At 38.6% G+C, this 15,571-nt stretch overlaps 1 protein-coding gene across 1 annotated transcript in view; it reads left to right on the top strand.

The window, feature by feature from the left end:
- Positions 1 to 15,571, top strand: part of Pex7 (peroxisomal biogenesis factor 7) — a 96,827-nt gene that overhangs the window by 34,321 nt on the left and 46,935 nt on the right. The window contains exons 6-8 of the mRNA XM_008822053.2: positions 7,936 to 8,042; positions 10,327 to 10,440; positions 13,730 to 13,785. Coding sequence (XP_008820275.1) covers positions 7,936 to 8,042; positions 10,327 to 10,440; positions 13,730 to 13,785 — 277 coding nt within the window. The remainder of the gene's footprint in view (positions 1 to 7,935; positions 8,043 to 10,326; positions 10,441 to 13,729; positions 13,786 to 15,571) is intronic.

Genomic DNA, 15,571 nt, shown 5'->3' with positions numbered 1-15,571 from the left:
TTGACTGTTTGGTTGGTATCTTCTTGTTTTTCTTTTTGCTTTCAGTAGTCTCTCTGTTCCATACATTTATTGTTTTTACTATGATATGTCATGGGGAGTTTCTTTTCTCATCCTATTTGGTGTTCTATATGCTTCCTGTATTTGTATGGGGATGTCTTTCCTTAATTTCGGGAAATTCTCTTTTATAATCCTGTTTAAGGTCTGGTCAATACCGTTAACCCGAAATTCTTCTCCTTCCTCTATTCCTGTGATCCTTAGGTTTGGTCTTTTCATGGTGTCCCACCTCTCTTGCATATTCCATTCCTGTATTTTTTTGTTTGTTTGTTTTTGTTTGTTTGTTTTCTTTTGTCTTTTTGAGACAGGGTCTCCCTGTAGCCTGAGCTGTCCTGGAACTCACTATGTAGAGCATGCTGGCCTCAAACTCACAAAGATCCACCTGCCTCTGCCTCCGAAATCTGGGATTAAAGGTGTGCGCCACCTGTATTTTTAAAAATTTTCCATAATCTTTGCTTGAGTGGTCCAATTCTTCAACTTTATCCTCCAGTGTTGATATTCTGTTTTTCATTTCATTCATTCTAGCTCTGGGGCTTTCCCCTGTTGTTTCAAGTTGGCTTATTGAGTTTTGCACTTCCTTCTTCATTTCTGCCTGAGTTTTCTTCAATGTTTTTGTCTCTTTTGTGAATTCATTCAGAAGTTTATCCCTTTTTTAAGTTCTTTGATTTGTTTGTTCATGTGTTCTTTGAATTCGTTGAATTCCTTGATCATGTTTATGATTGTTTTTTTAAATTCAGTGTCCTGGGTTATCTCTAGGGGCTTCTCCTTGTAGAACTCTTCTACAGGATTGGTGGAATTTGGTGAGGACATAGTGTTTTGGCTTTCTATTTATTATTTTTTTGTTGTGATTTTCACATGTGAGTTTGTTTATGATTCTGATATGAGAATTAAGTTGAAGTATGCTTCTGTTTGTATTATCAAGGTTCCTAAATCCTTTCTTTATTGGTTATATAAAGGTGGTTGGTACAGGATTCAGGTTCCCTCAGGCTTAATTTGGAGGGAACTGATGGCTTCAAATCAGCTATTCAGGAGTACCCACAGAAGCCCAGTTCAGGTTCCAGTCATGTTCAGTCAGGCCTCCTTCACCACTTGAAGGCAGGATCTGGTCGCTCTTAGGAGTCACCTGCGTTCTCAGCCCCCATGCCAGAGGGAGGCCAGAGGGAGGCCATAGGGAGGCCAGAACTCGGTACTCTCTGGTGGTCTGCTGAGATCAGAGCCGCTACACTGATGGAGGTTGGAACCTTCTCAGGCTGTCTCATATGTTTCTTTTTTAAAAATGTTTGATTTATTTATTTTATGTGTATGAGTCTATTGCCTACATATAGGTAGTACACCCCATATAGGTCGTGTAGTGGCCTCAGAGGTTAGAAAAGGGTATCAGATCCCCTGGAATTGGAGTTAGGAATGGTTGTTAGCCATCATGTGGGTGCTGGGAATTGAACCCAAGTCCTCTGCAAGAGTAATCAGTGTTCTTGCAGCTGAGCCATCTCTCCAGCCCCCAGAATAGGTTTCTTAAAACAAGAATCACTTTAAAATCTTTTCTGTGATATTAGATACAATAAGGCTGTTTTAGAACTCATTGGAAAGTTAATATATCAGAAATTTGTCATTTTTATGAAATATTTCTTCATGCTGATTTTTAGGTATTAGTCTACTTCATAAATTTGAAATGTAAAAATATCAAAAGGATTGTCATATAATAAACAGGCACAGTAAACTTTAAATTAAAACTCTTATTTGTGGCTTAGGTATAAAAGTCAGTTTCTTAGTAGATTTTCTTTGCTTGATTTGTTTTGTTTTCTTTCTTTAGTTGTTTTTGAGTCAAGGTCTCACCATATAGCCCAGGTGGACCTTCAACTAGCAAACCTTCTGCCTCGGCCTCTTGAGTGTTGGGATTCTAGAGGTATGCTACCACACCTGGCTGCTTGTCTTGTTTTTTTACATCTTCTATAGCATTTCTTTGTTCTTTTATGACTGAATGCCTTTCACAGCTGAACACTGGCATTCTTTGATTATTATTACAGCAAGTGAGGAAGAAAGGAGGGCTCCTGGCCTTCTAGAGTATGCTAGAGTATATCATGCAATGAGAAGAATGCCAAAGAAAAAACTAGACACACACTGATAAGGGGTCTGGCACTGTTTTGAAAGAGAGGTAGAGGTAGTATACACAGTGGTTAGGAACATGGGCTCTGGCATCAAGTTCTGCTTCCCCCACTGTTGTATGGCTGTCTTTGGCCATGCTGTTTAGCGTCTATCTTTCTGCTATTTCTAAAACAGTGGTTGTAATAGCACTGCTACCATAGAGTGTTGATGATAATTGATCTAATCTACATCAGACTTAGACCACTGACCACTTAGCTTGGTACAGGTAAGGATTGTAGAAATGATAATTCATTTGATAATGTGAGTCCACTGAAGTTTGTGGATTCCTGAGGTTGGCGGGTCTGGTCAGGGATGCTTCCCTGAGGGAATAGTGTCCAAGCTGCTACGTTATGAACGAGTGAAAGTTAGGAAGCAAGAAATATACAGTGAATAGAATATATTTGAAGAGCATCAGAATGGACTTTGCTGTGCATATGTGCTGATCTGAGGACTAAAATTCTGAGGAGTGTCTAAAGCAGCTTGCCTTAGAATCTCCAGTGCACACAGCATAGTAGCCTAGTAATTCTAAAACCTGCTGTCATCAGAAGGTGGCTTAAACTACAGGATTCTGAGCCATCTTAGTCCTGCCGAATCAAAATGCCCTTGGGGAGGTAGGAATTTCTAGGTTTTTTGCAGTTGAATCAAGTCATCTACCTGATTTGGGAACACTTCTCTGGTCTATAGAATAACTCTGTTTGCAATGCTGAATTAGTAGCTTATTTCCGTTAATGTAATTGAAACTGCAGTGCTTGTTCTTATAGAAATATATTCATCTGAAATATATTCAGACATGACTGTGCATATCCATAACCCCAGCATTAGGGGACAGAGAGAGGCAGATCCTGAGAGCTCACTGGCCAGCCAGCCCAGGTGAAATGGCAAACTTCTGGGTCCGTGTGAGGTCCTGTCTCAAGGCAGTAAGGCAGAAAGGAAGACACCTGATGTCCTGCTCTGGCCTTCACATGTGCATGCATGCATGTGCATGCACCACACACACACATACACACCTCCAGTGTTGCGTAGTATTTGTAAATATAGGACCAAATTTTCTGCCATTAGCTAAGTTAATACCAAAAGGGAGAATTTCTAGAGAGCCAGATCTAGGCTTGCCTTCCATAGCAGAGTTCTTTAAGGATATTATGTTTTGTGTAGTTTATGGTAGTTATATTAATACAGAATTCATATTTATAAACTATATGAGACAGAAAGAAGAACATTTGAGCTCTTTATATAGAGGATTAATATGAAGTAAACTTTCTTTTGAACCAGGAAAACTAAATTATTGTCATTACAGACTCCATATAATTACATAAGTCGTAGCCAGGCCTGAATGTGTGGGTTCCAGCTGGTGGTTAAATAAGCCTCATTCTACTCTAAGAAAAGTCATATTACATCTGACAGGCATCTGGTATTTCAATTCAATTAATTGAGGCTCAAAGTCCTCTTGGTACTCAGTTCACTTCACACCACACTTTCAGACTGTTTACAGAGTCTTACCCAACTTCCTCCTACTTCCTGTAGTTTGAAATTAGCCATAGTAACAGATAGCACTTCCTGTTCTGCTGCTTCTGTGGTCAGTGGTAGCTCTGCAACTTGTAAGACAAGCTGGTGATTCAGGTGGGCTTCTGGCACTATCACAGGGTCTGATAAATGTCCTTGTCACAGTAAAAGGCCAGTTCTCTAGAAGATCTAATTTTTAATTCAATTTTTGCAAATTTCATACAATATTTTATCATATTTAGAACCCCTTCCATATCTACACCCCTTCAATGCCCCATATATAGATCATATATATATGTATATATATATATGCCTATCAAGTCAAATTTGTGTCCCTAAATGCCCTTGCTGTGGGTTGATCCACTGGAGCCTGGTTAGGCTACCTAGTGCCATACCCCTTTAAGAAAAATGACTTTCCCTCTCCCAGGAGCTATCAGTTACCATTCATCCTGTCTACCTAGGGGCTTCTTACCTACTTCCCCATGTCTATGCTGGGATTTTGTCTGACTTGAGCTTACATGGGTCTTGTGCTTGCTGTGAGTTCATATGAGTGCCCAGCTGTCTAGAAAATTCTGTTTACTTTGTGGTAATCCACCACCTTTGACTCTTACACTCTTACAATCTTTCTGCCCTCTGTTCTGCATTGATCTCTGAGCCTTGAGAGGCAGAGGTTTATATAGGTGTCCTATTCAGGGATAAGTACTCTACAGTCTTCTAGTCTCTCCATGCTGTCCAGTTGTGATTCTCTGTGTTACTCACCATGTGCTGCATGAGGAAGCTTCTCTGGTGAGAGTTGAGAGATGCATTAATCTTTGGGTATAATAAGTCATTAGGAATCAGTTTAATACTATGTCCACTTAGCAGAATAATAGTACTGGTTTCTCCCCTTTGGCTTGTGACCTGTCTGGCCACAGGTTGGAAAATGTGATTTTTAAAAACAAAACAACATCAATGGAACTGTAGCTATCTTGGTGGCTGAAAGAGTTGAGTTATACCATTTGACTAGGTCTCTCTCTTACCTAGAAAACACAGTGATAAGGACAGAGTGCCAATTGTCCACAACAGTCATGTCTATCAAGGAAGTAGAATCTCTAGCTTCTGCAGAGCAGTCTTCACAGTTTTCTTTCCCTCAAGTTAGCTGCTAGAGAGGACAACCTAAATGTAACTTTTAGAAGGAAATGTTGCCTGAATATGCTAGTGTAGGGCCAGATACTGTGTCAGAGAAATAGAGAAACTATCTACCCAACCTTTGTTGTTTAATTTTTTATATACGTGCAAAACATTGTATATCCTTGAGCACACAACTTGATGAATTTTCACAGTGAGAAAATCTATATAACCAGCACTCATACCAAGAAATAGAATTGTATCAGAAGATCCCTCCTTCCTTCAAGTCACAGCCTCTTCCTGCTCCTTGCATCCCAGAGATGACTTATGTTTGCCTTCTAATATCTAATTAACATCACCTAATATATACTCTTGTATCTGCTTTGTTTTACTCAACATTATGAGATCAATGTACTAAAATAAGTCACTTCATAATCTCCTATAAAGTCTGTACTCACCGTAACTTGTTGGTACTTGAAATAAATTCACATGCTCAGATAAGGTAATTATCAGGAACACAAGCTTATTGGTCTTTAGACAGTGTTTTATTCTTGATATAATGACTATAGTTTCCCACACAGTATTAAAAAGCAGTTCTGGGAAGCTAGTGAGCATCCCTGGAGCATTCGTGTGTTTCAATGGAAGCCCTGTGCTGAATAAAATGTTTTTCTCTGGGACTTGACTTTTTTAGAGGCAGAAACTTAGGGAAAATTACATTCACTTTCTCCATGGTGAGAAGTGTCCTTTGCCTACAAGCAATAGAACTAGAACTTAAAAGTATTACAATAGCTATATGAGAAGGAATTTTGATACTATCAAAACTAATTTTTACAATACTTTATAAATAAGGAAAATAAAGCATATGGAGATGATGTAACATGTCCAGAATATGATGCAATGGAACCAGAACCTAATATCAGAATCTAGGTGATCTGGCTTCTAGCATGCAACCCTTACAACTGCTCTGTGTGGCTTCCTAATAGTGCCCAGAACAAGTGCTTCACAGTCAATGTATTATTTTTATTTATGTTACTTTTTTCTATAAATTAGGGGAAATGTTTTCTTTCTGCTCTCTTACACACATACAGATATTTTGTCAAATATGTAATTGATGATAAGGAGAGTAAGGATCAGCAAAGTTAAATAACTGTACTAAACATCAACAGGGTTCAGTCAAGCTGGATTAGAGCCAGACTCTGGAACTTCAAAGCCCCTGCTCTTAACTTCTATATTCATTATCACCAATAAGTTTAATTCTTATTTTTCTTCAGCAGTTTCCAAAGAAGCCAGGGGATAAACTGTCTAAAGTAGCTTTTAGCTATGTGACATGATTGAGAATTAGAAATACATATAGATAAGGAAATTTTTTGAATTAACATTTTTACATACTATATAGTCTACTATGTGTTAGAGATCATGCCAGGCACTTTATGGAAACTATTCTATTAAATCTTTGTACTGCAACCTTGTAAGGTAGACATTCTGTATTTTAGAGATGAGGAATCAGTCTCAGAGATGTTACATAGCCTACGTAGGTATGCCAACCCCTACCTGCTAGCATGCCAGAGACTGTGTTCTTATCAAAGTAGCCATTTTCCTTCATCAGTTGAGGTAGATGTATGTATTCTGAATTTTATTCACCCAGTCAGTGTTTTATTCCATGAGAATCATAATTTAGAAAAATTGAAGGCAAGTATCATGTAATCATTTAGTCAGAAACATTAAATATCAGTTTTTTCTGTGACACTGTAAAACTTTGGTTTAGGGCAAGGAATTCAAGTATTTTTTAAAGAAAATTTTCTTTATTTTTATGTGTATTGATTGTTTTGCCTGCAGGGATGCAAGTGCATCACATATGTGCAATGCCTGCAGAGGCCAGAAGCGGGCATTGGCTCCCTTCTAAGTGGAATTGTGGAGGGTTATTAGCTACCACATGGGTGCTGGGCACTGTACCCAGGTCCTCTGCAAGAGTAGTGAGTGCTCTTAACTGTTGAGCTCTCAGTCTAGGGGAGGGGAGGGATTCAAACCTTTTTTCCCAATATATATTTTTATTGAATTTTTTCTGTTTGTGCAAAAGTACTGCTTCATTTCTGGAACCTGATGGCCTGGGGCTGCTGAGCCTTTTCCTCTTTGGGCCAACCCTTTGAACCTTAGCCTTTGTTTCCTTTGTGCTGATTCTTTTAAAACTAGCCACGTGGAAAGGACTGTGAATTCAGACCCCAGCCAATGAGGAAAAGACACAGTACTCACTCAGGTATACGTCCCCAACCAGAATGACAGAATGCACTCTAAGTGAAAGCTGCCTTGCCTGTTACTTTCAGTTTGTCTGCATTTGTGCAGTGTGTGTGTGTGTGTGTGTGTGTGTGTGTGTGTGTGTGTGTCCGCGAGTGCACATGCAGTATTGGTGGAGTCTTTGAACCTTAGATTTTATTTCTAAGAGTTAGGTGGTAAAGCAATACAAAACATTTTTAATGGTGCAGTATATAATCTTTATACATTTTGAACTTGTTCTTTTCCAAAGAGAAAAATTTTCCTTTAGCTGACCTATTAAAATGTAGCATATATATACCAAATATAGGAGCTCGTTGTATAGTTCTGAGGTAGAATGTGCATTTATCATGCTTGAGGCCCCCAGTTCCAGCCTCAGCACTAAGAACAAACCAATACTCAGAGAATTAAAAATTTATCCCTTTTGGCTACTCCGAAGAGTGAAAGTTTCTCGTTTGGACTCTCACATTGGGAGATTCAAATTTTCCTCCTTTTTTTTTGGTCTTTTTGAGACAGAGTCTCCCTGTAACCACAGCTGGCCTGTAACTCGCTATGTAGACCAGGCTGGCTCGAACTCACAGAAATCCACTTGCCTCTGCCTCCCAAGTGTTGGGATTAAAGGCATGTGCCACTACGCCCAGCTCAAATTTTCCTCTTTGACTAGATGTAAAAGCATTATCAGGGTGCATTATTGTTCGTAGTTCTTCCTTTTTAGTAGTTCTTATGCATTATTATGGTTTAGGAACATGTAAAGGTGGAGTAGCCTAACAGTGGAAGTGTTTTCATTATGCACTCACTCAGTCACTGAGCACCCAAGTAATACAGGATATGGTGGAAGTTGATGAAGCCTTCCTTTTCTGTCAGGCGACCAGACTCTGAGAATTTGGGATGTGAAGACCACAGGAGTCAGAATTGTGATTCCCGCACATCAGACAGAAATCCTAAGCTGTGACTGGTGTAAATATGATGAGGTACAGTATGTGGCCCCACCCCTTGATGCTGCCCTTCTAAATGTCAAAGTGCCCATGATTTTACTCATCTTTTTTATGTGGACTTTGGTGGTGTTCCTGGACCATTAAGTTAAATTCAGTCCCTTCATTTCTAGTGAATGATTGTGATTGACCTGCAGTAGCATTAATTGGACTTGAGTGCTCCTAAATCAGGCAAAATAAGAAACAGAAATTCTCAAAAGTTCAGTAGTGCAGCCTCTCTGGTTTTTGGAAACTGCATTACAATCGCCTAATTTCTTTAACTCTGCCACTTTGTCACCTTTTGCCTAATTTCTTTTTCACTTGATTAGGCTGCTGAACTGTTTATAACTTCATTTTTAATTTGACAGTCTATCAGTTTTTGAATTTGTTTCATCTTCCTTTTTTTTTTTTTTTTTTTTTTGTCTTTTTTTGAGGTAGGGTTATCTCCTCGCTATGGAGACCAGATTGGCCTAGAACTCACAGAGATCCGCCTACCACTGCCTCTGCCTCTGCCTCTGCCTTCTGAGTGCTGGGACTAAAGGCGTGTGCCTTCATGGGACTCATCTTCCTTTTTAAGCCCTAATTTTCATGGATCTGTAAGATAAAAGTGTTCATGTGTAACTTTTTGTAAAGCTTCAGTTATATGAATTAAAAATAGGAATGAAAGGAAAAAATAGGAATGGATTAAATATGTTAATATACTGTTGATATGCCTCAAAAGGCTTAATATTTTTTCATTTATTTACTTATTTTTATCTTATGTGTATGAGTATTTTTCCTGCATGTGAGTGCACCCATGTCATGCAATGTCAGTGAAGGCAGTTGCAATCCACATGGGTCCTGGCTTCTATGGAAGAGCACTTCACACTCAACTCCCCAGCATCTCATCACAGCAGTTTTAATGGCTCCCACAATTAGTGAATTTTTCACATAGAGACATTAGATTGTGGTCTGTTTTTATACTTTTAGGAATTCTAAAAAGGCATAGCTAAAATTTTTTTTAATCACTGAAACTTTTCTTCACCATGAGCTTATAGTAAATCCCAGCGTTATTCAGACACTCAGGTGCTGTGATAGACTTTTGAGTCACTGTGATAAAGAACCAAGCAAAACAACTTGAAGGAAGGAGGGTTGATTTTTTGCTCCCAGTTTCAGAGGTTGCAGTCTGTCTCCTCGGCTTCATTGGCCCTGGGCTTACAGTGAGGCTTGACCTCGTGGTGGTGGGAACACGTGGCAGAGGATACCCATCTCATGGTGCACAGAAAGTAGAGAAAGGAAGAGGGATCTAGGTTGAACTACAGCCCCCATATCCTGCTTTTAGCTAGGCCTTACTTCTTAAACTTTCCGAAATTGTCTAAAACAGCACCATCCACTGAGCACCAGGCTTCAAGAGTGATCCTGTGGGAGATACTTGACATTCAGACCATAACATGGGATATACAGAGTGCCTGTTCAGCCATCCTGTGCTCACTGAGGCCTTTAGATGGCCCAGGTAGTAAAACCTGACTATGTAGGAGGTTCACCACTATTTGCACACATTCTCAGGTCTGATTAGATATTATAGCAAGACTTGGCCCAACAGAATTGGGAACTATAATTGATTTAGACTTAGAAAAATAAACATAAATGTAACTTACAAACACTGTTTTTTCAAATAGTCCTAATCAAGAAGCATCTTCCCTATTGTTTTCCTCTTCTCCCTTCCTCCTTCCTTTCCTCCCTCCCTCCCTCCCCTGCTCCTCTCCACCTCTGTTCCCCTTCTCTTCTCCTTTCCCCCTCCCCTGTTTGTGTTTTTGGGGATTGAACTCAGGGCTGTACACATGCATGCTAGCAGGCGTTCTACCGTGGACCTATACCTCCAGCCCAGCGTCTTGCCTTTTAATGCCTGGTAAGACCTCAGAGCATGTTGAAACCTTTTGGAGAGAAAGATGGTTTGATTTATCAAAAGTGTTTTAATCTGTTAATGTACCTATCACTACTTGTAAAGGTAAGTTAGAAAATTCAGTGCTGCTATTTGGGATCATGCCTTTTTTCTCTTGTGTGTGGTGTCCCATCATATGCGTAAAGCATATGTTTAGTTCCTTTCCTCTTGAGTTATATAACTTTTTTTTTTGCTATGAAACATCTAATTTGATTTCTTTCTATGCTTGTTATGCAACAAAAGAATAACTTCTGGCTATGCATTAAGTAATTACTTAAAAAGTGGATTGTTTCTAGTGGGAGAGCCCTAGTACTGTTTAATTACAAACGTGTTAGAGTTTACTTTTCTCTGAATTGTTTTCAGAACTTGGTGGTGACAGGAGCAGTAGATTGTAGTTTGAGAGGCTGGGATTTAAGGAATGTCCGGCAACCTGTCTTTGAACTTCTTGGTCACACCTATGCTATTAGGAGGGTAAAAGTAAGTTTTTAATCTTTGCCTTTTATATGTACAATAAAAACTTAAACAGCAGTATAATCAATGAAGTATACATAAAAGAGTGTTTAGGGGTTGAAGTTCTTTGGTTCTGGGAATCAAACCCAGGGCCTTGCACAGTTGTTAGGCAAGTGCTTTCCCATTCAACTATATCCTCAGCCATTAGGTCTCACTGTGTAGCCCAGGTTGGCCTTAAGATTATAGTCTTCCTGCCTCAGCCTCCCAAGTGCTGGGATTATTAATTCTTTCTTAACATGTCTTTTTGTTATCTAATTAATGATAATACTGGAAGCTAAATGTAGGTCATACTCATTAATAAGTTGGGAGGACATAAAGACACCCTACTGTAGATTAAATAAAAAGTCTTCTAATCTTGTTATTCTCCAATCTACTGTTTCTTTTAATGTTATTTTTTTTAGCTGTAGTAGAGTATTTTTAGCATTGTCTACTTAATACTTTTCCATTCAGTGAGAGTGGCTCTTCAATAGTATGGAGAGATGGTAATTTCTCTCTCTAACATGATGGTATATATGAAAGTTCACAAGTGTATGTAGTATAGAAAATTTTCTACTCTGTAAATAGAAGATGAAGTAACTTTTTAATGTTGTCCCCAAGAAATGTACCTTGGTTTTAAGATAACTTTAGTTCTGGGGCTGGAGAGATGGCTCAGTGGTTAAGAACACTGGTTGTTCTTGCAGAAGACCCAGGTTCGAATCCCAGCACCCACATGGCAGCTAACAACTGTCCGTAACTCCAGTCCCAGGGGATCCGACAGCCTCTTCTGACCTCCGGGGCATTGCATGACATGGGTGCACTTACCTACTTGCAGGCAATACATGCATACACATAAAATAAAAAAATAAAATTTTAAAAACATAACTTTAGTTTTTTAGCTATTGTTCAGATGAGTCCTGCTGTGTTACTGTGAAAAACCCCTTATCAAATGACATCCCCTGATAATATTTTTTGTATCAAAGATTAAAAAGTACTTTATTCCTGGCAGAGCAGAGGAAAAAAAAAAGAGTACTTTATTGATCTTTTCTATATGATAACCTTACATTATTCCTCTTCTTAAAGTTATAAATCTCTACTAAATTAGTATTTTAAATGTTACTGGCTGTAATACAGTACAGTACTCTATGGTAGCATTTTGCTCTTTATTTATTTGATTTTGCTCTTTGAGAATTTCTTACATGTATATGAAATATTTTGATCATATCCCCTTCCCCTTCCATCTTCACCAAAGCACTCTCATCCTGTTCCCAACTTCATATCCTCTTTTTTTTTTTATTAATAACCCACTGAGCTGGCAATTAGAGCTGCCTGTATGCACATGGTTTAGGGCCATCCAGTGGAGCACTGGCAGTTTTGGAGGCCACACCCCTAAAGAAAACTAACCCTCCCTGGGTAGCTATCTATCAACTGCCAATAGCTCTCAGCTAGGGGTAGGGCCTCTTGAGCCCCTCCTTTCATGCTAGAATGTTCACTGGCTTGATATTGGGCAGGTCCAGAAGACAGAGTTCATAGCAGTCTTCCACCAACCCCCAGCTCTTACAATCTGCCCACCTCCTCTTTTTTGAGCTTTGGTGGAAGGGGTGATATAGATGTCCCACTTGGGACTGAGCAATCTATAGTCACTTATGCTCTGCACTTGGACTTGTCAGTTTCTGTGGTAACCACCATCCACTGCACTAAGATTTCTTTTTATTTTTTTAATGGTGGTCTTATAAGGACAGGTTTTACTAATAGGAAGATATTTTCTATGAATATTTCAGAAGTGTTCTGAGAATGAAATGTGGTAATGTAGTAAACGTACTTTGCAAACTGTAAAGTACTATCCAAATGTAGTTATGGGGTGGTGATGTGGCTCAGTTGTAAGTGCTTCTTAGCATGCATAAATCCCTGGATTTAATCCCCAGTATCACATAAAACCTGGCATGGTGTCACATGTCTATAATCCCAGCATTTGGAAGGTAGAGACAGGAGTGTCAGAAATTAAGATCTTTCTCAACTACATAACAAGTTTGAGGCCAGCTTAAACTGCATAAGACCCTACCTCAGTGTCCCCCGCCACACACCAAATGTAGTTATATATGTATATATAACTTTTAAAATACTGATAAAGCTTATGTGTAGCTCAGTAACTGAGCACTTGCATCATGTGCATCTAGCACTACACACACTAAAAATAAACAAACAAACACACTGGTCAAATATAATTGCAGCCAGATGTGGTGACATATGTCTTTAATCCCAGCACTCGTCTGGCAGAGGCAGGTGAATCTCTGTGAGTTCAAGGCCAGCCTGGTCTACATAGCAAGTTCCAGGCCAGCTGGGGCTACAGGAAGACCCTGTCTCAAAAAGACTAAAATAAACATTATGTGTGTGTGTGTGTGTGTGTGTGTGTGTATAAAATTGTAAAGATAGTCTGTGTAGTTTGTTTATTATTTATATGACAATGCCACTTGATGTATTGGTTATATTTCATATTACTAGGACAAAATACCTGACAGAAACAAGAGAAGATGGATATATTTTTGTTCAAGTTTTGTGGGTGGAAGGCAGGTGGCTGGGACTGGCTTTGTCTGGGGCTGTGGGAGCTTGCAGAGCAGCTTCCTCACATTTCCTGGATTGGCTGCAAGTAGAGCCAGCTGGTAATTGCCATGCCTGCCTGTCAGCTCAAGCCATGGGATTCCACAACCTCCAAAAACACCACCACCAGCTAGGTACAAGCTCTTCAAACACATGAGCCTGGGAGGGACATTTTGTATTTCACATTTTTACTCTTAACACTTGGCTTAAAATTTGCATTTTTATACTTGATATTTTTTATGATAGAATATATATATACATATATAGCATAAAATTGTTTTAAAGAATTTGATTTAACATTTAAATGTTTGTTTTGCTGATTGTTTATGACAGCATCCATATTCTTACAATCAATGAATATAATTATTGTACTACCACATACTTGAATTCCCTATATGCATAGAGTCATGTTTGACTAGCAAGTAAGAATATGTATTTAATTTTTTTAAAATTGCAACATTTGAGAATACTTCTTCTAAATCAGCTCTGTCGAGTTTGAAGGATGATTTTCTTAGTAGGACATAATAATAAAAGGTTTTCTTATAAAGGAATACTTACGTAAGGGTCAGGAAAACATGACCTGAGTGTTGTTCCTGAGCAAGCTGGTTTGTTCTGTCAGTAGATGGACCCTTGCAATAGCTTGTTAGGATTACACCTGACCTTTTTATTTTTCCTCTTCCAGTTTTCACCATTTCATGCTTCCGTGATGGCCTCTTGTTCCTATGATTTTACTGTAAGGTACAGAAATTTTTTAAAAATACATTTTATGTGCAATACCAAGTAGGATTCATATCATTGTAACTTTTCTGAGGGACGATGTGTTTATTTTACTAATAAGATGTGCCTTTCTTGCCTTTTAATCTTCTTTTTTCCTAAACTGTTAACTCTATAAACCACCTCCTTTTGTCCTGTGTCCTTTTAAGTCTATCTTGGTTATTGTGTTGTTTACATTGGGCTTATTATCTTAACTACCCAGAGCTCCTCTCTCATTTCTTCTCAGTCAGTATTTTATATGGCAGAATATATATGTGTATATGTTTTTTCTTTGTGTATAATATGTACTTCCAAAGAGAACAAATTGTAGCAATGTCATGAGAGAAATTTCTTGCCCTAACTTGCTTTTCTGGACTTGAGCCAGTGCAAGAATACAGACAAACTGGGGAAGGCAATCATGTGGAGGCTGCAGACTTTCACTTCAAAGATATTGTAGTCAGGTTTTGGTCTGTTTGTTTTTGTTTTGTTTGTTGTTTGTTTATTGGTATTTTAAGACTCAGGCTTCCCTTGAAATCTATATGTACTTGAACTCCTGATTCTCTTACCTCTACCTCCCAGGTGTAGGGATTACAGGCATGTGCCACCACACCTACCCACATTTTGTTTTGTTTGTTAAATACTATATACAAGATGGTAAGCAGTGACTGTAGAGTTTTTAGCTTGTGGTGGTACTAGAGTTTTTTTGCTTTGTTTTGTTTTTTTTAATGACAGTGACAGTTGGCAGAAGGAAAACCTGTTCCTTGCTTGCTGTCTACCCCAAACATTTCCTGAGTAGAACTGTGGAGCTAGATCATTGACTGGAGGGGGGGTTTGTATGTGGATCACAAAAGCCATGAGTAATTTACTGATACTCTAGTCCAAAAAAGTTAATACACTGTGAAAGGGGATAAGAGTAAGGAAGCTGGGCCTAGAGACACTATCTTCTGTAGAGAATTGATTTGGAGGGAAGAAGGGCACACTCCACTAGGAATAACAACAGTGTGGTACAGGGTGGCTGAGCATATCAGGTCCTCCAGGTAGGCTGCAGTATAAAGAGGGTACTTGGAATGTTCTTGTCACATCGTATCACCTGTGTGATCAAAAGAGATTTTCAATGATACTCTAGACTGTGGATTTCTAAACTTTTCTGGAGTCCAAAATTGATCACCTTAAGCAGTTGAGAACAGTATATTGATCTTTTGGTGATCTATTTTACTATCCCTAATAGTTTTAATTGGGTTTTCTGATTTGGGGATGCTGTCATCTTAAATTCATTTTAATGTGCTGTTTCTGATTGACTGGGGAGACCTAGTAACTTCCCATGCTTCTTTTTCAGAATTGTTACATGGCCTCAATCCTATTGTTTTCCCCGTTTTAGAATTTTTGTAAATTCTCCCATACACCCAGCTAGGAAATGCCTTACTTTTTAGATACAGTTGGTATGTCTGGATATGAACTGCACTACTTTAACATTTCTAGGAACCAAATTATGCTCTGAAAATATTGAAATTTTTGGCTTACAGTCTTCCTTTCAAGACTTAGGCTTTGTATCTTTTATGAAAGTTGGGGAAGACTGGAGATTGGGAAACAAGTGTTTAATACTCCTGAAAGAGACACACCCTGGGTCATGGTTTTTAGATACACTATAAGTTCAAAGGTATCAGAGCTGTGTTTTTAAACATGTGGGAAAATTGAGATTATAGTTAAGTTGTAAGTAACTTTAACAGTTAATTGAAAAAGATATTTGAGTAAGCAACTACCTTATACAACT

The sequence above is a fragment of the Nannospalax galili genome, unplaced genomic scaffold (assembly GCF_000622305.1).
Source record: "Nannospalax galili isolate Female #2095 unplaced genomic scaffold, S.galili_v1.0 scaffold186, whole genome shotgun sequence".
Classification (NCBI taxonomy): Eukaryota; Metazoa; Chordata; class Mammalia; order Rodentia; family Spalacidae; genus Nannospalax; species Nannospalax galili.
Note: the sequence above shows the minus strand (reverse complement) of the source record. Positions and strands in the feature narration are given on the sequence as shown.